General features: G+C 58.0%; 1 protein-coding gene across 1 annotated transcript in view; it reads left to right on the forward strand.

Annotated features, from left to right (window-relative positions):
• The window catches only part of VSTM2L (V-set and transmembrane domain containing 2 like), a 37,158-nt gene extending 25,810 nt beyond the window's left edge, over positions 1-11,348 (forward strand). The window contains exons 2-4 of the mRNA XM_026652742.1: positions 240-409; positions 3,014-3,064; positions 11,000-11,348. Coding sequence (XP_026508527.1) covers positions 240-409; positions 3,014-3,064; positions 11,000-11,338 — 560 coding nt within the window. The 3' untranslated portion in view covers positions 11,339-11,348. The remainder of the gene's footprint in view (positions 1-239; positions 410-3,013; positions 3,065-10,999) is intronic.
• Positions 11,349-19,854: the final 8,506 nt, after the last annotated feature.

The raw sequence follows: 19,854 nt of genomic DNA on the forward strand, positions 1-19,854 counted from the left end.
AGGGCGCCGGGGGTGCAGGGCCCTGAGTCCCCCCACACTCCGCGACAGGAGGCCAGTCTCCATCCCTCAGCCCCAGGGGATGGGATCTTTCCGGTGAAGACCTCCCCATGACGGGCCCGGGCGCAGGCTGTGCCGTGGGCAGCAGAGGCAGGCTGGTGTGGGCAGGGGGTCTGGCCAGCTGAGGATGCGTGCCCTGCAGTCCCTAACGGGGCTGGCTCTCCCTTCTCTCTCCCCTGCAGCCCTGTTCACAGAGACCCCGCATGACATGACGGCCCACGCCGGGGAGGACGTGGAGATGGCCTGCTCCTTCCGAGGCAGCGGCTCCCCCTCCTACTCGCTCGAGATCCAGTGGTGGTACGTTCGCAATCACCGGGACTGGACAGACAAACAGACGTGGGCTTCAAACCAGGTAACCCCCCTGCTGGCTTCTCTGCCTCAGAATTACTCCCTGAGATTTGTTGGCATTTGCCTTTGGCAAACCAGACCTGCCCTCCCCCAATGCCAGGGGCTGTGGTGGGGTCCTGCTCACGGGCACTCCCCTGCCACGAGGCTGCTGCTCCTGCAGCCAGGCAGTGTTCCCGGTTGGCAGGCATCTCTGGGATTGTTTGCCCAGGGTGTTTGTGTCTCCAGCAGGCTGAATACGGAGCCTTTATCCCAGTTAACCCCCCCGCCCCCGGAGCCAAGGGAACTTCCCCCTCCGTGGTGCTGAGCTCCTTGGAGGAGGAGCCAGAGCCCCGGGGAGTGTAGGAGCCCAGCACCTTGTAGGATCGGGCCCTTTATCCAGCTCCTCTTTCCCCGCTCTCCCGTCTCCTTCCCCAGAACCCACGTTTCGAGTCTGTTTCCCCGTCCCTCCCCAGACGGGGGAAGGATTCTGGCCGCGAGTCCCCGCCCCACCATCAGGGATCATACCAGGATGATACCAGCAGGGAAGGTTACTTCCCGGGGTCTTGCAGGCCAACGCTCTGCACCTTGGCTGGGCCGGAGCAGCCGGAGGGTGCGTGGCCTCCCCCTGGTGTGTCTCTTTCCCCAATTACCTCTGACACCAGCTGGCCAATCCTGCTGGGGTTTGATAATATCGCAAATGGATTTGTCTTCGCGCTCCTGTGTTCTCCCCTTGTGTCACCACTGTCCATCCCTTCCTCGCCCGCTCCCCCTTCGCTCCGGATATCAGTCCTGGCAAACAGCTGTCTCTTTATTTCTCTCTCTGTTCACACAGAGATAAGGGCCAAATAATGGAAAGGCAGCTTTAGGTATTTTAATGAGGCTGTATTCTTGTGTCTTTGGCAGTACACTGCTCCCGGTATTACCATAAATTGAGAGACGTGTCAGAGAAATGCTATCACTCAGCAGCATTGCTATAGAACGGGGGTGGAGGGAGAGTGAGGCGGCGGGGGGAGCTGAATGCCATGCCGCAGAGCTCGGACACCTGGGTCCCAGACACTAGGGGAGCAGACGGAGAGGACTCACTGCACTTGAGGAGGCCTCTGCACACCTTCTTAGGCCATTCAGAGGCATTGATTCTCCTCGGGGGAAGTGCTGAGCTGTGAAGCAGCTCAGAGTCCAGTAGGGAGGGGAATAGGGAAGCAAGAGGGTCGTCCCAACACTGAAACCTAATGCAAACCCCAAATCGAAAACCTGCTTCCAGCCAGGAGCCTTTACCGATCGGTCTGGGCTTGTCTCTGCGTGCTCCAGCTGTCCGAGACTCTCCCTTCACACTGTCGCCCATAGCACCCAGGCCTTCCCGCATTGCCCCCCCAGCTGGGGGTGTCACGGCCTGCCCGTTACAAGAGCACCGTGCTAAAGGAGTTACATGCAAATTGTGGCCGCGATATTGGAACTTGGGAGCAGAAGGTAAAACCAGAGCGTCTCCTGCACAGTGGGCACCCCCGCGCCCACCGATGCTGCTTGGCGCCTGCGGGTCGCCGAGGGGTCCCAGTTCTGTGTCTGGATACTCGGAGTAGAGCCTGGGGCAGCTGAGCGGTCACTTAGGTACCCACCTTGGGAAACTGTGCTCAGCACCTGGAACAGCTCCCCCTGAATGCCCCCTGGAAGGGGTGAGGAGAGAGAGGGCAGAGAACAACCAGCTCAGTGAACAGCTGGTTTCTTCCCCTCCCGTCCCTTTCTCCATTTCCTTTACCCCAGGCCGCTCTGCGCTGCCCCAGACGGTGCCCATGCCTTTGTCCCCATGCAAAGAAAGTCTGTTCGCTCCTCGATGCTCTGTGTGGCAAGGCTCCTGGGCTGGGGCAGGGTCCTGCCTCATGTGTTCTCCAGGGCTCTTCCCAGCCCACCCTTAAATCGCTGGGCCCACTGGGCCCCCTTCCCCCTGGGCGGATTATTCCCTGGTGTGAAGTCTGGGTTTCCAGACATCCAGCCTGCATTTTCCTCTGCCCAGCCTGGTTCTGTCACTCCCGGCCCGGCCGTCCAGCCCAGTGATCCCTGCATTCCTTAGCCATCACTTAGCCCAGCAGCACATTGCTAATCTCTCCTCATAAATCATTCGCCCAGCCCCTTCATTCGGCTTTTGCCTTCCTATTTGTCATCATCTGCCTGGTGCGGAGGGGCCCAGAATTGACTGCAGCATCCTCGGCGTGCTCCGTCTCCCCAGTCTCTGGTCTGGTGCCTCTGTGCCTGTTGCAGCCTGGTGTCATCATCGTGCATTGCAAACTCCTTTCTAATCTGCAGTCTGCCAGGTCTCGCTGGCCGGGTGCAGCCGGTGGGAGCAGGCAGGACTGGTGCCTTTTCCAGGCACAGCGTTCAGGGCTGAAAGGCTGAAGCAGAATGAATTTTTCCTCTTTTCCTTTCACTGCTGGAACTTTCACTCGGTAGCAGGCCCGCTTCCCCTCCTCCACAGTACCTCCGCCACCTGGCCGGCCCCCCTTCTCCGGCCTGCCTTCGAAGCATCCATTAGGGGCCGAGGTGTGAATTAGTCTGATGGGTTTTTTCCCCTTCCAGCTGAACTAATGGGTTCTCTTCTCTCCTTCTCTCCCCACTCCCATTCCTCCCTCCCCGCCAGCTAAAAGCATCTCAGCAGGAAGAAACTGGGAAGGACGCGACGAAAATAAGCGTGAGTTTGGATAATGACTTCTGGCAAGGGCTTTAATCGAGGGTACAGCTGTAACTTGGGTCCCCGAGACGCTGGCAGCTTGAACAAAAATTGCCCTGTTCTGTGTTTTAAAGACCAAAGATTTTTTTCAAGTCGGTTTGAAAAGCTGCCGGTAGGAGAACTGGTGCATGTTGTGATCAGGAGCCGGTGGCCACTCCGCAGTGAAGGCTTGCAACCCACGGCGCATGAGTGCCGTGTAGCCCTGTACGGAGTGATTCCCTCCCGGGGGTTTTGCCTTGGAATCTAAGCCTGAATTCTGGAGAGCATTTAAGTGTGCAGTGCAGTACGTGCTTATGCGCTCTCCTGAATCGGGGCCATACATTAGAACAAAATGACTCATTTAGCCCGTGAAGCAATTATGTTTTCTGCAGTGTTTTAAAATTCTTTGGTCTTCTTAAGTGCCTGCTGTCGGTCCCTGTGGAGCGGTGCCCTGTCTCTGCCCAGTGACCACGGGATAAATCACGTCATAGGCCTGTGCCAGGGAAGGGCAGTGAGAGAGAGAAATGGTTTCCCTGGCTTCCCTTCTGCTTCCATTGAGGTTGCTAGAGGGGGGGCTCTTGGCTGGAGAATCCAGAGGGAAAATCCGACTGAGGGATCCACTGCACCAGCGCTTCCGAACTGGAGCATTGGGACCGTTCAGGCTGCTGGGCACATGCCCGCTGCACATCTCCTGGTGGGTCGTCCCACGGCTCCAGGTAGCCCCCCACAGCCAGGTTTGGGGTCCACCCAGCTTGGGAACTCAGTCACTGCAGAACGAGTCTATGTGAAGGGTCCGATCCTGAGGTACTGAGTGCCCTCCTTCCCCAGGGGAGTTCATGGGCGGCGCGGGACTTTGGATTCTTGCAGGAGCGCTCAGCCCTGTGGCTCTGGTGGGGCCCCTTGCATGAGTGCAGGTTGCTGGCATGAGGAAGGCTGCAGCCTTGAACCTTGCCCCTGGTTTATTAGCATTGCCTGAGCACCTGGCTGCGAGCGGGGCCCCAGCGTGCTGGGGGCGGCACAAACATGTCCCTGCCCCTGAGAGCTCGCGGGCTGACCAGACCAGACGGCCACACGCAAGGTTTCCAGCCCCGGGTTACAGATGGGAAACTGAGGCACAAGGACCCGAATTCTCAGTCCTACTAAGGCCCCTGCCTGCTGGTGTTGAGGAGAATCTGGCCCCAAGAGGGAGCGACTGGCCCCTGCGCACACAGGGTGTCTGTGTCAGCTGGAAATCGATCGCCCGAGTCCCAGGCCCCATCCTTCCCGTCACCTCCCCAGAGCACAGCTGCTTCAATCCGAGCTGGCCTGAGCTCTGGGAAAGCCCCATTGTCGTACTCCCCGAACGGAGGTTGTAGACAGCCCAGGATAGATCTTCTTTGAGTTCCTGAGGCAGCTAAGGGACAAGTTTACACTGGGGAGAAAATAATCAAATTGACTTAGCGGATTAGAAGGCCAAAGACATTTCGGCTCACGTGAACGGAACGAGGAGACACCAATTAGTTAAATAAAATGAATGGTCCTGGCCGCCTGCTGTCACTGGCGTCTTCGCTGGCTCCCACCTGCGCTCGCTCGCTGCTCTGGCTCTGATAAGGCAGGCGCGTCACAGAGACTTGCTTCTCAATTATCTCGCAGCTCATGGTGGAGGCGGGTTTTGCCCAGGCCCGGGCTGACAGAAATAGCATCCTATTTTAAAAGTCCTGGTTCTAATTGCCTGGGATTTTCAGAGCCCTGCGCTAGCCCAAGGAAGGGCCGAGCAAGCCCAGCACATCACTCCTGTGTTCTGGGCTGAGTTCAACAGCTGAGCTCACCCCTCCAGCGCTGGCACGCCCCAAACTCCTGTCGTCTTTGGCGGGAGCTGACGGTGCTCAGTACCTCACAGGATTGGGCCCTGAAAATACAGATACACTCTCAGGCGACTGGAACCCCCCAGGCTGATCTCACGACCTAGGGGCATCTACTCTCATTTCGATGTGTGGGGATGAACATGAGTAAATCCTATTGACAATAATAACCCCCCCCCCCCCCATGGAGCCCAGCACGCAGAGCATCTCCCCCTGGACCTAGTCAGCTGGGTCGTCTCCAAAATGTTGAGCCCACATTCATCACCCTTCACACGTTGTCCCGCCGGGAATTTATCTCAGCGAGCGTCTGATGTGGGCATGTTTCGAACCCTGCTCTAGCTGCGATTTCTCTAGAGCACCCGTCGTGCTCCTGCCCCGGCGCTGAGATTAGAACAACTCACCCTCATTAGAGCGCGTCCAGGGGCTCTGCTCCTTCAGGGGAGGTGCACAAGTCTGAATGTGGCTCGGGTGTGGGCCCTGTGTGGATTCTGTGTAACAACCTAGAGCCGTGCCCCCTTGGACTGTGGGCTCTGAAGCTAAGTAGCAGCGAACGTTGCTCATTGTTCGGCGGGGAGAGCTCCAGTGTTACTGGTGCAGACAGTGGTGCTTCCCCTGCTGACTCCGTGTCTCTGGGAAATAGGGTCTCACCGGGCCATTGAAGAGAGATTAAACGGAGAGCCAAGCTACTTGTGGGCATCAGAGCACACAGAACCTTTCCATAAGACTCAGGGATGTTAATCCACATGCCAGGGCCAGACTCCAGGGAGAGGGGCTCCATGTTCCCCCCAAACGCCTTGTGTAATTGTCCCTGGGCTTCACTCTCCCCTGCAAACCCCGGGTGCTGTCACAGCTGCTGCATGCCATGCAAACTGGGGCTGTTTCAGCGGTGGGGAAGTGACTCCCGGACAGGCTGCTGTGGGGCTGGACAGGACCAAAGGTGACGAGTAAATGTAAATCACCATCACTAGAGTCAGCGACGTAGACTTTAAGGCTAGAAGGGGGCTCACCAGATCAAGTCTGACCTCCTGTGTATCACAGGCCCCCAGCACCCACCCACTAACCCACCAAGGCCTTACAGCCCCCGGGGGGCCTAGACTGTTCTGTGCACGGGCGGAGAATAGGCGGGAGTGAGGGGCCCCATGTCGGAGGTCCCTGCTGTGGGAAGGAATTCAGTGAGCTAAACCCAGCTAATCCTGGCAAGTGACCCCCCCCCCCAAGGTCCCTGCCAACCTGACCTGGGGGGAAATTCCTTCCTGACCCCACATTACGGTGTGCGTAACAGCACCCCACCGGCTGCGCTGGAGTAATGCTAGAGTGGTTAAAGGCGTTGTCTCGGTGTGGCGCACAGGCGGGAATGGCTCCAGCTAGTGTGGCTGCATTGGACTGGGTTGAACACACGCTGGAAGAAATCCTCGATGGCCTGGACTGAGTGTCCAGGCAAAAATATCCCCATCTCCGCCCCCCGTGCTTTCCTCCCCTGGCACCCCAGCAGCGCTAGCCTGTGCGAGAGGCCTGGGGATGCCAGCCCAGTCGGTTTGGTTCATGTCCCTGCCTGGGCAAGGGCAGTGGTGGGAAAGTTACACAAAATGGCACTGGGTCTCGCTCCCCTCCACCAGCGCGGTCCCAGCCTGTCCCGGTAACGCTCGCTGGTGGGACATTTGGAAACGATCAGCTCAGGTACAGGGCTCCCCAAACGTGCGCCTGCTCTTGTGCCTTTGGAAATCCGGGCGCGCACGGGTCCTTGCTGCTCTGCCTGTGCACGCTCAGTGCCAGACGCTGTGTCGCTGGGGTGAGCTTCAAAGCAGCAGCATTGCCGGGCGACCAAGCTCTGTGAAACGCCCGGCCCGCTCCTGTGCGACTTCTCTTTTCTGGGCTGGGTTCGAATGATTCCAGAGCTCTCTGGAAACTGCCAAGGTGTGGCTGGTTTCCACCTAAACCCAGCACCGGCTCTGACTTCCTAGCTCCACAGCCCAAGACAGGCTGGGTGAGCCCGCTCTGTTTGGGGGGGCCAGTGTTGCCTGGCGTGGGGTTTGCCATGAGCTCAGCTTCAGGGCCCATCAGTCTGGCCCCAGCTGGGAGGTCAGAGACCTGCCTGTCCAACGTGTATGGAACCGGTAAGTGCTCGCCTGGGGCCATGCAGCAAATGCCTCTTGGAGGTGCTGAGCGCCCTTGCTTCCCTTGGAGGGACCGTGGTGCCTTCACGATGTAGCCCCCTGTTGGGGACCCGTGGGCACTTGGGACAATCCGCTGCTGCTCACGGGCCCCATGCCCAGGCCGCCAGACACGCGGCCGCTCTGCTCTGAATGAATGCGTAACGTTCAAATGAGAGAGAAGCTCCCCGGCCCTTCCTCAGCCCCGGCCAGCTGGGACCCCCCTGCGGCGCCACTCCCAGCTAGCGAGAGGCGTGGGGGGAGCACAAAGGGAAGCGGATGGGAGGCCACGAGGGCAGACGCTGCGGAACGATCCTGGGGTGGGGTCTTCTCTTTAACTGCGCAATTGCATTTTCCAGCATAATTAGGCAGTTAATTGCATGCCTGAATGTGTAACTATGATTGATTCCCAGGCAGGCTGGGGGTGACGCTTCCTCCAGCTCAGGCCACGGGGAGAGATTCGCTTTTGAAAACATTTATGTATTGATTGTTGTTTTAAATGTCCGTGATTATTAAACGTTTAGAGCCTGGGAAAGAAATGCAGGGAGATGAGCCGTCCCTGCAAGTGACTGTGATAAAATGTGCGCAGCGTCCAAAGGGCAAGTAGAGCAAACACAACCGACCCAAGAAAGCAAACCAGGGCTCTGCGAACGATGGGCGGAAAACGTCGCATGGAAAGCTCCCCTAGCCAGGTGTTCTCCGCTCAGACTTAGTCAGATCATAAATAACGTTCTCGGCCCCAGAGATCCGATTGCATTACAGCCCAGGAAACAGGAACCACCTTTAATCTCCATTCACGACTTTTCAGCCAGAATGAAATTCAGTCCCGCGCAGTGGCCAGCTCCAGATCTGTGTGCCCGGGGGACTTCAGTCTTGCACTAGGCTGCTTTCCCCGGGGGTGAATTTCACCCCAGAGGCGGAAGAGAAGGTGTTTTGAGCTGAGAGATGCACAAAGGAAACTTGTCTCCTTATTGTAAACAAGAACTGCTTTCAAAGGAGCCTGTATGGAGTGCTGGGTGGCATGTCAAAGTGCTTTTCCAGCAGCTTGCGAGGCAACAGGAAGTGCACGTGTCTCTGAGTTTGTTAGCAAGCTGCTGGCTTGGTGCATTTGGGCTGTTGCCGAAGGGCAGTTATGCCCATACAACAACTGCATTTCCCTAGGAGGGCAGCGTTGGCCATGCCAGGAGAGACTGCTGGGCTACCAAGGCGATCAGTGTCCAGTTGCAGCATGGCCAATATCCAGTGCGTCAGAGAGAGGCTGCAAAAGAAACCCTCCAGCATTTAGCCCAGCGTCCAGTGGCTGCACCGGGGGAGAATATTCCTTCCTGACCCCTGTGGCGGTCACTTCACACCCTGAAGCATGACATTTCATTACTTTTATCTCAGCCTGCATCACTGCAGATATTATTAGTGATCATAAAATTATCCAGCCCTTTTATAATCCAGCCACAGGATGGGACTCTAGGACCCACTAGAGCAGCAAATTCCACAGACTGACTGCAAGCTTTGCAAAGGAGGTTTCCTTTTATTAGTGCTAAATTTGCCAGCCATTAATTTCTTTAAGTGACTCCTTGTTCTTGTAATACAAAGTTAAAAGGAGGAACTGATCCTTTCCCATGACACCCTTCAGAATCTCCCACACTTCAGCAAAGGACCGGTAGCTCACCTCCCTTCAAGGCTGCAATACTTGGTGCTGTGCATAAATTCTAGCCAGACCTCTAGCCTTCCCCATCTCCGTAGTATCTGTCTCAAGGGGAGGCAGCCGGGGCTGGACACAATGCTGTACTTGGAGAAATGGCATTGTCCAGTGGAACAGGGCAGCAGACTGGGACTCATGACTCATTGCATGACCTTGGTCTAGGCACTGGGCCTCAATTTCTCCATCTGTAAAATGGGAATAATGATCTTTTGCTCAACTTTCCAAAGTGCTCTGAAATCTGTGGATGAAAAGTGCTATATAAATACAAACTGCTATTTAAATTCCTTCCTGACCTTGCTGCAATCAGGAGCATGAGATTTGCGGACCCTTTTCCTAGTCTGTGCAGCTACAGCTGTGAGTATTAGTGACAAAATTATCCAGCCCATTCTGAAAATCCATCGACCGTATTTGACTCCCTGGCAGCTTCCTGCCCAGGTAACTCTCATGTTGCATTTTGAAAATGCAGGAGGAAAAAATCTCAGTGACAGCTTGGCATTGCTGTACTGGTGTTCCTTGCTGCCCCACAGGGCCTTCGACCCCAGCAGAGGGCAGGGGGAGATTGCATGCCAATTCTCTGCTGGGTTTACAGCTGGAATGACCATTGGCAGCTCTCTGAGATTCTCATTAGCAGACGCTGCTAAGAGGATGAGGCAAAGCAGCTACAACGTGTTGCTACCGTGCAATCTGCAGCCGCCTGCAGGTCCCAGGAGAGCCCCATCTGGGGCTGCCGCCGCGCTGCATAATGCCAGCTCCCCCAGACTGTGCATCCAGCCCGACTCCCTCACTCCCAGCTTAAGGCGTCAGCTCATTACCCTCTGGCTCCACGGCCTGCAGCTGCAAAGCACATGCCGCCCTAGAATGAATCCATTCATTAGGTCGGTGACAGGTCTCTCCCGCTCGCTGAGCCTGCGGCTGGGTTTGGTTCTGCCCTGTTGCTTCTTCAGCCGGGGGTTCATGACTCCCAGGCTGCAGCCTCCAGGCCAGGCACTAAACCCTGCAAAACCCTCAGCTCACCAATGCAGTGGTAAGGAGAAAAATGGCCTTTCCCATCCAGTGTGATTAGAGGGAACAGAGCCAGGGGCCTCAGGGCTGGTTATAAATCTGATTTATTGACCTCACCCAACAGCAGCAGCAGCTTGGACTAGCGCGTAAGTCTTAAATTTCATTGGGTGATAAATACTGAGGGCGAATCAATTTGGTAGAAAAGCTAATTAGCCTGCGTGGTTCTGCATCGATCTTCAAACACAGCTCGGTGGAGAATGCTGGGGATTTCATCACCTCGGCCTGAGCCGCTGTGGGCTGAAGGATCCCATCGTGCACAGGGGCCTGGGAAGGCTGGGGGTGAGGGGTGTGCATTAGAGGAGATGAGGTTATGTCCCGGCCAGTGGCTGAATAGGATTATTTCTCCTAGGACCGGCCGAATGGCATGTACCACAAGCGTGAGCTGCTTCATCTCCATGCTTGGCCTGCTCCAGTTTGCCTCACCTCTTGCCCCTTTCAGTGGGGTGGTTAATCACAGGGTCGCTGCTATCATCAAGGGGGCAGGGCCTGGCGTGAGCCAAGCGCTGGGGGCAGCCGGGCACTGACGGTCACTCTCTCCAGCTCTCGTGCCCCCCGTGTTTCTTCTTCTCCCTCTAGCTTTGGTGGCTCTTGAGGGTGCTGCACAGCCGGGGGGAGATGGAGCTAGCGTGGGCCGGGGGCGCCGGACCTGGGGAAGGCTTTTCAAGGGCTGCAGCAAATGATTTCCCCTGCCCAGAGCAAGAGCGGAGGCTGGGATCAGCTGTGACTCTGAAGCCTAAGGCCCCACCCAGCCCCCCGCCCTCCTTGGGGGCAGAGGCAGATTAGGGTTTTGTGGGGCCCTGGGCCAGAGCAAGTGGGGGCCCCTCCCCCTCCCCACACTCTTGCCAGGGAAATGGGGTTGGGGTGCGGGCGGACAGAGCGGGGCAAGCCCCTGCACCCCGACCCCACTCCCTGACAGGAGCGCTGGACAGGCTGAGCAGGTCGGGACGTGGGGGTGCCCATTTTTCCAGGGTCCCCCGTTGATCCAGTGGTTAATCCACCGCTGCGTGGGGCATTGCAAAGAAAGGTGTGATGGAGAGTGGGAGGGCTAGGGACGGGCTGCCCTGCCGAGGGGCTGTGCGGAAGCAGGCACGGAGTGGGGGTTAGGGGAGCTTGTTCTTGGAGCCCTTCTGAGCTCAGCGTTGTGCTCTCTCCCGCTCCCCACCAGGTGGTGAAGGTGGTCGGCAGTAACATCTCCCACAAGCTGCGGCTCTCCAGGGTGAAGCCCACCGACGAGGGGACGTACGAGTGCCGGGTGATCGACTTCAGCGACAGCAAAGCCCGGCACCACAAGGTCAAGGCCTACCTGCGGGTGGAGCCGGAGGAGAGCTCGGAGGCACCCTACCACGGCTCCTCCGCCAGGCACGTGCAAGACACCCAGCTGCTGGGCGGCCAGCTCTCTGACCACGCCAGACTGAGCGGCACCCCCTCCCACCACCAGCACCACCACCACAAAATGGGCAAAGAGCTGAGGAAGCGGGCGGCAGACACCTCCTGCCTGCTGTAGACTGAGCCGGCGTGGCACAGAACGGGCTGCTGGATCCCCCCACACACACACACGTCCCTCCCCACCCCAGACTGGGCAGAGGAGGAGTGCACGAGGACCGGCGCCGGGTCGATGGAAATCTACTGCTCCGAATCAGAGACTAGCGTGTGCACACTCTGTGACTCTCGCATGTACCCCTCTCTCCCCACCCTGCCATGTAGCGATGGAGTTTTAATTTCTTTAAAAATACCCTGGAGCCGATGCAGTGCCGTTTCCAGGACGCGGATGCAGACACGGGACCTCTCTGTTCCCAAGTAGGGTGTGACCAGAGGTGGGGAACTTCCTCTGTGCCATCAGCTTGTAAGGGGGGGCTCTCCCTGCTGTCGGTGCCCAGGGGAGGGGCTGGGGCTGATTTCCATGGAACACGGCCACTAGTCGCACCGTTCCCCTGGTGTGCCGTGTGCAGACAGGGCTTCCAGCTTTGTGCCAGGTTTCGTGTATGCCAGCTGCTCACGCCCGTCTCGCATTGCTAGCTTTCTAGGACTCTAGTGAACCCAGCTGGGTCTCTCTGTATGTAGGAATCGCAATCACGCCCCTTGGCTTTGCCTGATGAGTCCTGTCCTCCCTCCCTCGAGAGACCCCGCGTAGTTACTCTGGGTGGATCCAGTTGGGTGGATACAGCGTATGTCGCTCATTCCTATAGCCTGTAAATAAAGTTACCTGGTCCTCCTCCAGGCTGCCACAGCCCGCCCCCGGCCGAGGAGGCCAGTCTCTGAGGGCATGGGAGGAAGAGAGGGGCACTCTGAATGGGAAGCCCAGCTGGCTTTAAGGAGCCATCCCCTTGGCTGGAGGGAAGGGGCAGAAAACGCCAACCTGCCTAGAATTCATTGGCTAAGAGGCGGGGCCTGGGTCGGCTTGGGGAAGCGCAGGGCTCTGCCAACCCTGGGGCGTACGAGCTCTAGGGAGGTTTTGCACCCGCTGCCCCCTCTTTCCTCATTGCATTTCATGGAGAAGTGGGGAGGGGCTCGGGCTCCTGAGGCCCGTTGATGGTGCCCAGCCCGCTGTAGGGCTCAGGCTGACCCTCCCCCACGGTCGAACCCGTTCCTCGGCCCAGGGAGGGGGGCGGGCTCAAGCCACAGCCCGGTTCCGAGAATTCCTACCCTCGGTTGTTCGATACGACAGGCCGAGCCCAGCCCTGGTTCCCGGGGCAGGCGTTAGTATTTCTATGTGCGCCGCTCATCCGCGGGGAGGGCGTGCTGCAGCCCGCCGGAGCAGCTCCTGGCGGGGGCGGGGGGCCGGGAGCCCCCGACCTGCAATCACACAGGAGGGGAAAGGGGATCTCACCTGCTCTCTTGCTCTAACCTCCCCATGCACCACATGATCCAAGCTGTGACTTGCAGACCCGCTGAAGCGAATAAAGCTCTTTAAATGACCGCAGCCTCCGCCTCTCTGTTCATAGCAGCGTTTTACAGGGGGCCGGGGGCCCTTTAATAAACACTGGGCAATATAATCGAGCAGGGTGCCATTTGAGACAGCATCCCTCCCCCCGCCCCGTGACAGTGCCCCCTGGAGGTGTCCCGCAGCCATGACGCACCCTGGCCCGGTGCTGGTCCCAGCTGCCGGCCCTGCCAAGCTACAGAGCAGCACTTTAATCCCAGCTGAGGGTTTAGATCCCCCGCAGCTGGGGGATCAGCTGCAGCTGGCAGTCCTTAGGCTCAGAGCCTCACCCGGAGGCCGTGATCCTGTGCAGGGCGCTTGGGGAGAGAGGAGCTGCCCTCTTGGGGCGTTTGGCTGTAAGCTCTGCGCAGGGCCTGCAGCTGGAAGCAGGGTGAGTCTGGGGTTTGTTCTGTCACCAGAGCCCTCAGGAGGGGTTTTTGCTCAGCCTGGCCTGCTGGGAAATGTCTCCTGAGCTGTGCCGCCCCCAGCCCGGCCCCCGTCCTGCCTGCTGGGGGGCGCAATGCGGAGCTTAGACTGAGACAGCAGCGCTCGGAGCTCCCCCAGCATGTGCGCACGGTGACATGGGCAGCTAGTGCCTCGTGTCCGAACTCCTGCCCTGCCCCCATGTCAGGGCTTGGCCCTAATGGTAACAGCCAACTCCTCCAGATCCCGCTCGGCCAAAACGCGCTCCCAGCCAGCGCGAACTGCCCCACCCACCCGCCAGCGTGACGTGGTGGGTAATTGCCCACGGTCTTTGAGCACCTGAGCCCAGCGCGCCCCAGCCGTGGAGCTCTGCGTTCTCATACCGGGGCTCTGGCCTGCCACCGCCTGCCATGTGCTGGGAGCACTCGCTTTAGAGCGAAGGGAGGGAGGTGAGGCCAGGACACCAGGGTTCTCTCCTGCGCGTCTAGCCGCGCACCATGGCTCTTCCGTCCCCAGTGCAGAGAGGCCCTGGCTTTCTGCTCAGGGCGTTGCTGTGCCAGTGCTAGCCGTAGAGTGCCGGGGAACAGGAACACAGCAGAGGGCAGAATTTGGACCCTTTGTGGGGAGACCCGGCCACTACCCTGAAAACCTGGCCAGGTCCTGGTACCAGCTGGCGTACAGAGCTGTGCAGCTACTTACAGGACGAAGTAAGAGGCTCAGATTAATTCTCTCCGCTTCATTTTCTGCTGCGCCTGGAGAGGTTTCCATTGGGTCCCTGCGTGCCCTGCTGATGGGAAGCCTCAGCCTCACCATGCTGCGTCCTGCAGCCAGACCCTGGGCTTTGGGAGCTCCCTCCAGGCACAGTGCAAATGTCCTTACCTCCGAGTGGAGCAACTCTTCAAGGCCACGTGGCTGAGGAGGGCGGGGAGCTCAGATCAGGTGTGGGCCCTGGTCTGTGCCAGGTGGCTACAGAAATCCAGTTGCATGAAACTTAGCTGCCTGGAGGGGCCGGCTTTCCTTTGGCACCAGGGCAGAGCCGTCTGGATCTGCGGATTTCACGGCGTTCTCCAGGCTCAGCTTTTCGTAATGACTAAAGAGAAGCTCTGAGCCCTGCTGGGGCTGAAGCAGCCGCCTGAGAACAAGCCATTGCAGCAGCGGGTGTTGGCGAACTTCAGCGCCTGATGGTGACCTCACAACACCCTGAAAGGCAAACTGCCGGGCCCCCGGTTTCCTGATGGCTCTGCGAACAGGGTCACATAACTGCACCTCTCCAGCGCTCTGGGGCCATGGCTTAGCAAAGTATAGAATACATTAAAACATCCCCCAGGGCCAATGCCAGTCAGTTAAAGCCAGACAGAGAGGCAGAGCACATGGCTCGCAGTCAAGGACAGTAATAAAAGCTATCCCTTCCCGCCCCCTTCCTCCCACCACCCAGTCAAGTTTGACATTGTCCACAATAACACAGGAGGAAACTGTGCAGAACCCTACAAATACACAGGATACTTTGCCAGGCAAGAAATATTAACCAGCTCCTGGGACTGGTAGTTTTAGCAGGAAAACCAGCTCTCCCACTAGCAATAAGAATCGCTAATCTGTCTCTCCCTGAGCGGCCCCTGGTGTGTTTGTCAAGTATCAGAGGGGTAGCCGTGTTAGTCTGAATCTGGAAAAAGTAACAGAGGGTCCTGTGGCACCTTTAAGACTAACAGGTGTGTTTGTGTTGCTCTGATACCTCTGGTCAGAGGCAGACGTCTCTCCTGTGAGAGAGAGGGAAAAAGCTCACCCCCCCCCCCCAAAATAGTGAAACTAATCGACAAAGGCTGGCAAAGAAAGCGAATCAGAGCAGCCTCAAGAGCGACCCAGGGCTGCGACTCCCCGCAGAACAAACGAGAGTAAATAAATGGTGGTGTCTGGAGTAATAGCCTGAGAACCTGGAGGTGAGTTAGTAAAACTCAACTGGTTGTGTTAGGAGAGATTCATTTCCCTGGGTTTAATTGAACCTGCAGGAGCAGGAGAGGCAGTTCCAGCTCCCGGCACGCTGCCCCCCTGGTCGCTGAAGCAGGAGAGCCCGGGACAACCCCTAGAACACAGGACCAAACGCCCGTTGGGCAATGGCTGGGCAGCTCTACCAGCCCTGGCATGCCTGCCACATGCATCGCAGAGGTCCCAGAGCAGAGACATGCCCCAGCTCGGCTGCCAGCTGCGTGCCAGCCTTAAACCAGGGCCGTGTCTGAAACTCCCTGCACCTGCTGCGGGGCTCTGGCGAAGGAGCAGCGCAGGAAGGATTTCCCCCTTGCCTGGTTTCGATTCTGCAGGAGTCTCTGCGGGACAAGCGGGTGCAGGAGCTGGCGGCTGTATCGCTCGCTTGGGGCACCGTCCGTAGGCCTTGGCACTGACTGGTGTTGTGGGAGTAGAGACGGGCTCAGGTGCAGGCCAGTCCGCATGCTGAGCACACCCAGCCCCTGCAGCTCCCGGCCACGCTGGATTGGGTGCAGAGCAGCTCCCTGGGATGGAGGGGAGCCGATGGAGAGGAGGAGCTCGCCGCTGGGAGCTACGCTGTGCGCTCCCCATTCTCCACAGGGTCAAAGGGCGCTCCCGACAAATAGAGTCCTGCAAGTCTGCGGGTCTCCGCGTCATATCCGTGGGCATCCACACCCGCCTGTTCGCGGATCCAAGTGGTGTATCCGCACGGGCTCCACCGACAAAGGCAGCTGGGGACGAGGTGCCCCGGGAGGTGGGAGAGGTCTCTGTCTGCGGCTGGACTTCCAGTGAAATCAGCCCATCCGGAGCTGGGGCCGCCGCTCAGGCACCAGGGACAGGTGCTGTTTCCAGACATGGGACATCTGTGTGATGCTGCTTTTGGGTTCTGGAGCCCCCGATACCCCCCAGGCTTTAGTTCCTCCCTTCTGCTCTCCCTTGCTACTTATTCTCCTGGCCGGCCCATGGGCCAGCCAGCTCAGGAGCTGCACAGGACAAAGGGCATGCTCAGGGAAGGGGCTCTAAAGCATGGCGTCCTCCCGGTGCCCCCTCTGCGCCTCAGGAGTCCGAGCAGATTCGCTTTCTGCCCCCCCCCGAGAGCCGGCACTGCTGAGCCCCACCCGCTGGCACGTACAAAGCGCCTGCCCCCAGCGGGCCCCTGCTAAGGTCACAACAGCCCTGGGCGCTAGGAGGCGTTAAATCCATTTCCCAGCTGGGGAGGCTGCAGCAGAGGGGTTACGTAACTTGCACACGATCAGGAATGAGATCCCAGTCTCCTGAGTCCCCATCCTGTGAGCCAGCCCCACTAGCCTCTCCCCTTCCGTCTTCTCTTTGCTATTCTGCCTTGGGCATTCGCATCAAAACTACCCGCTGAGGTCTGGCTGCAGAGTTCTCAGCACTGGTGCCGGCTGCTGCGGGTGGATGCAGCAGAAAGCTCATTTCAGGTACTAGAAAAAGGGCTGAGCTTAAGTGCCAGCAGTTAGATACCCCCCCCCCCCCGGTTTGGTTTGTAAACTGAACAAACTTAATATGCAAGTCACTGGTGAGGAATAAATAGGCACCATGAAAATGTCATTTCCACAGAGTCACTTTTCTGACCATTATCCCGCTGCAAACAAAAGCAATTTACTCTGCCTGTAATAAAGCAGGGGTGATAACGAACCTGAGGCGAGCTGCACAGCTTGCTCCCGGGAAAGGCCGGCCTCCCTGCCTCGGCAGCCACTTCAAAAGAAACACAGGATGCTGGGCAGAGACCGCGGCCACTAAGAATTCCCAATAGATCCATAAAGCCCAGAGAAACCCCATTGCGTCACATACACCAACGACCTGGCTGGAGAAGCTGTCTATGAAAAATCAATCCCCTGTCAGGAGACAGTTCTGCAGCACATAGATCCACAGAGGCATTGGAGAGTATGTGTCAAAACAGCCCTGCTGCCATCAACCAAGGACGCTGCTCCATTAGCCCAGGCACTCTGCGACTGGGGCCCAAACTGGCTGGAGCCAACCACCAATTCTGCACACACACTTTTGCACATGCAGTGAATTTGGGTGCCCAGCACTGGCATCTGTGTGTGACGCTTTGGAAGCTGGGCACCTGTATGCAACTGCCTGGTTGCCTATGGAATCACCTGTGTGTGCAAACGTGTGTATGACTGTGTACATAGGTGATAAAATCAAGGCGGGGTGGACATTAACAGCCCTGTTCAGGTTTGGCAGGCGCTGTTTGCTGTCGGCTTTTTAAAGACCATTTCCCCATTGACTCCAACGCAGTTCTATGGTGTTCTCGTTTTCTGCCCCCATGGCTCTAGAGTAATTTTAAACCACAGCACCTTTTGCAGTCCTGTGGGAGCTCAGGCGCTGGGCTGTCCCCCATCTCTGCCACTAGCTGCGTCTACCCACAGTGTAGAGTAGGGATTATTCAAATCCCTTTTTGGTTTCTATTGAAAGTGTCAGAGCAGCATAGGGCCTGTGATCCAGAGAACCCCTCTGAGCCTGATACTGCTCATGCTGCTTCTCTTCCCCTGTGGGGGCCCGAGGAATTATCGTTAACGGCAATATAAAGTTAAACCTTTCGTAAGTGGCCACCTGAGGACCAGCAAGAACCACTTGCCTGGTACAGCTGGTCTTTAACTAAAGGTCAAAGAAAATTGTACTGGAAGCCTTGGGGAGACCTTAAAGTGGCCACGTAAGCTCGGGGCCTTGCCTAGTGGAGGTGGGACAGAGCCGGATCTAATGCCCTGAATTATTTATAACCTTTTAAAGTTGAACTGCTTGCCAGTCTAGGGCTTTAATGCAGTGAAAGGTGCAGGGGGCTTTGACAGGGCAATCAGTGGGGACAGACAGCCTGCATGCCTCTCCGGACAAGCGCTGTAGCTGGGGCGAGGGGCCAGGGAATGACGCGCAGTGGCTCGGTTCCATATAGCGTGAAGGAGACAGCCCTTGTATTCTGCTAGCGAGAGGCTGTCAGGGCCCTAGAGCCAGGGGTCCTGCCCTCTGGTATTGGTGCTTACGCTGATATAGCAAGAGTTCGAACCCCCCCCCCCCCCCCCGCCCACTACTTTACTAATGAGCCTCTGCCCTGGCCCCAACTCACCTGCTCCACCCCACCACGGTGCCTGGGGTTTGCAGCAGCCGCTCCTCGGGGGTGGGGGGGTTAGTTGTAGTCAGTATTGCCAACATAGGGCAATAGTCTAATTTCATTGTTGTGGTTGCAGCTGTGTTTAAAGCCTCTTGACCTCTCGTGGCCCTGCGCTGGCTGGGCCGTTGCTGCTGGGTGTAGAGGCGACTACAGCCCATTTGCTGTCAGCCGTGTCTGCCGAATTCTTCACAAGGCGAGTGGCTGGGGAGCAGTTCAGGGACAGGAGCAGAGCAAAGAGGTGGGTTGTGGAGCTGGCAAAACCAAATTCCCGCTCTTCCCCAACCAAGCCAGGCCTGTGCCCAACAAAGAGCCGGCTGCGGCGTGTCTCCGTTACTGACGTTACAGCCGGGTTTGGCGGCATTCGATGGGTCTGTGGGCTGCTTTGGACACAGTTATTTGTGGCAGAGCACTGGCCTTTAGCCACCCTGCCCATGAGCAGCACAGGTGGGACGTGGCTCTGGCTTTGCTCCACGCATGTGAGATATGTCACTGCTGAATTTGGCTCCTGGGGGAGAAATCCTTGTCGAGGAGTGCTGCTCTCCCGACGGCTAGGGATGCAGAGGATAGGCGCCGCGCCAAACCAGCAGCAGCTTTTCTGTGTCAAACGCGAGTCACATAGTCTCTGTGCCTTCGCGCAGCTCAGTGGGTTTCCAGTGGGAAATGGTCGTTTCACCGACAAACCAGAAGGCTGTTTCATTAGGTCACCAGGAAGCCCATGCTAAAATTACAGCCTCAGGCTTCCGGTCCTGCCTGGGGCAGCGGGTTTGGGTTTTAGCTGTTCCTCTGCCACCAGCATTAGCACCTAGGGAAGGCAGATGGTAATTACGAGAACTTTTCCAGTTCCTTTTGTCTCACGTCAGCCCCAGTGCGCCAATGCCGCACCTTCCTCCCACCGCCCGGGAAGGGCAGATTTACTGCTGGGGCAGGCGTCCCCTGCAGCAGCCGGGTCTGCCCAGACCACTGACCCTGGTGCCTGGCTCCTGCTGTTCCTGACAATTAGTGAGTGGCTAAGGCCCGGAGGCGCTTTACCTCAGAAGAATTCTTTGCTTGCAGCACCATCTACAGGAGCCCTGGCTAGACTCTGCACTGGCTCTGCCCAGAGCCTGGCGTTCGGCACAGCGCTGGCCATGGGTACACATAGGGCCAAGGGGCCCCATTCTCACTCACACCAGCAGGGCCGGCCCACAACATTTTGGCACCTCAGGCGGGGAGCTCAAATGACGCCCCCATGCCCCCTTGTAGACAAAATTTTCTACACTCTGGGTCCTAGTGGTGCCCCCCCACAGTCTGGCACCCGAGGCGGCCGCCTCAGTTCGCCTCCTGGTAAGGCCAGCCCTGCACACCCGTGCCTGACTCTCCCCCTGCGAGGGGACACTTGGGCCTGGTGTGTTTAGCGCATGCCCTGGCTTTCCAACATTCAAAGGCGAGGCTCTGCAGTTGGGCAAAGCACTGCAGGTTCTCCGGGACAGCCAGTGGCAGTAAGTGCTCACCCGCCAGCCATCTCCCTCCGCCCTGGCTTTGAGCTGACACATGATTCAAGGCACCATCTGCCTGCGGCCACGGG

Source organism: Terrapene carolina, unplaced genomic scaffold, assembly GCF_002925995.2.
Source record: "Terrapene carolina triunguis isolate 2854851 unplaced genomic scaffold, T_m_triunguis-2.0 Scaffold130, whole genome shotgun sequence".
Lineage (NCBI taxonomy): Eukaryota > Metazoa > Chordata > Testudines > Emydidae > Terrapene > Terrapene triunguis.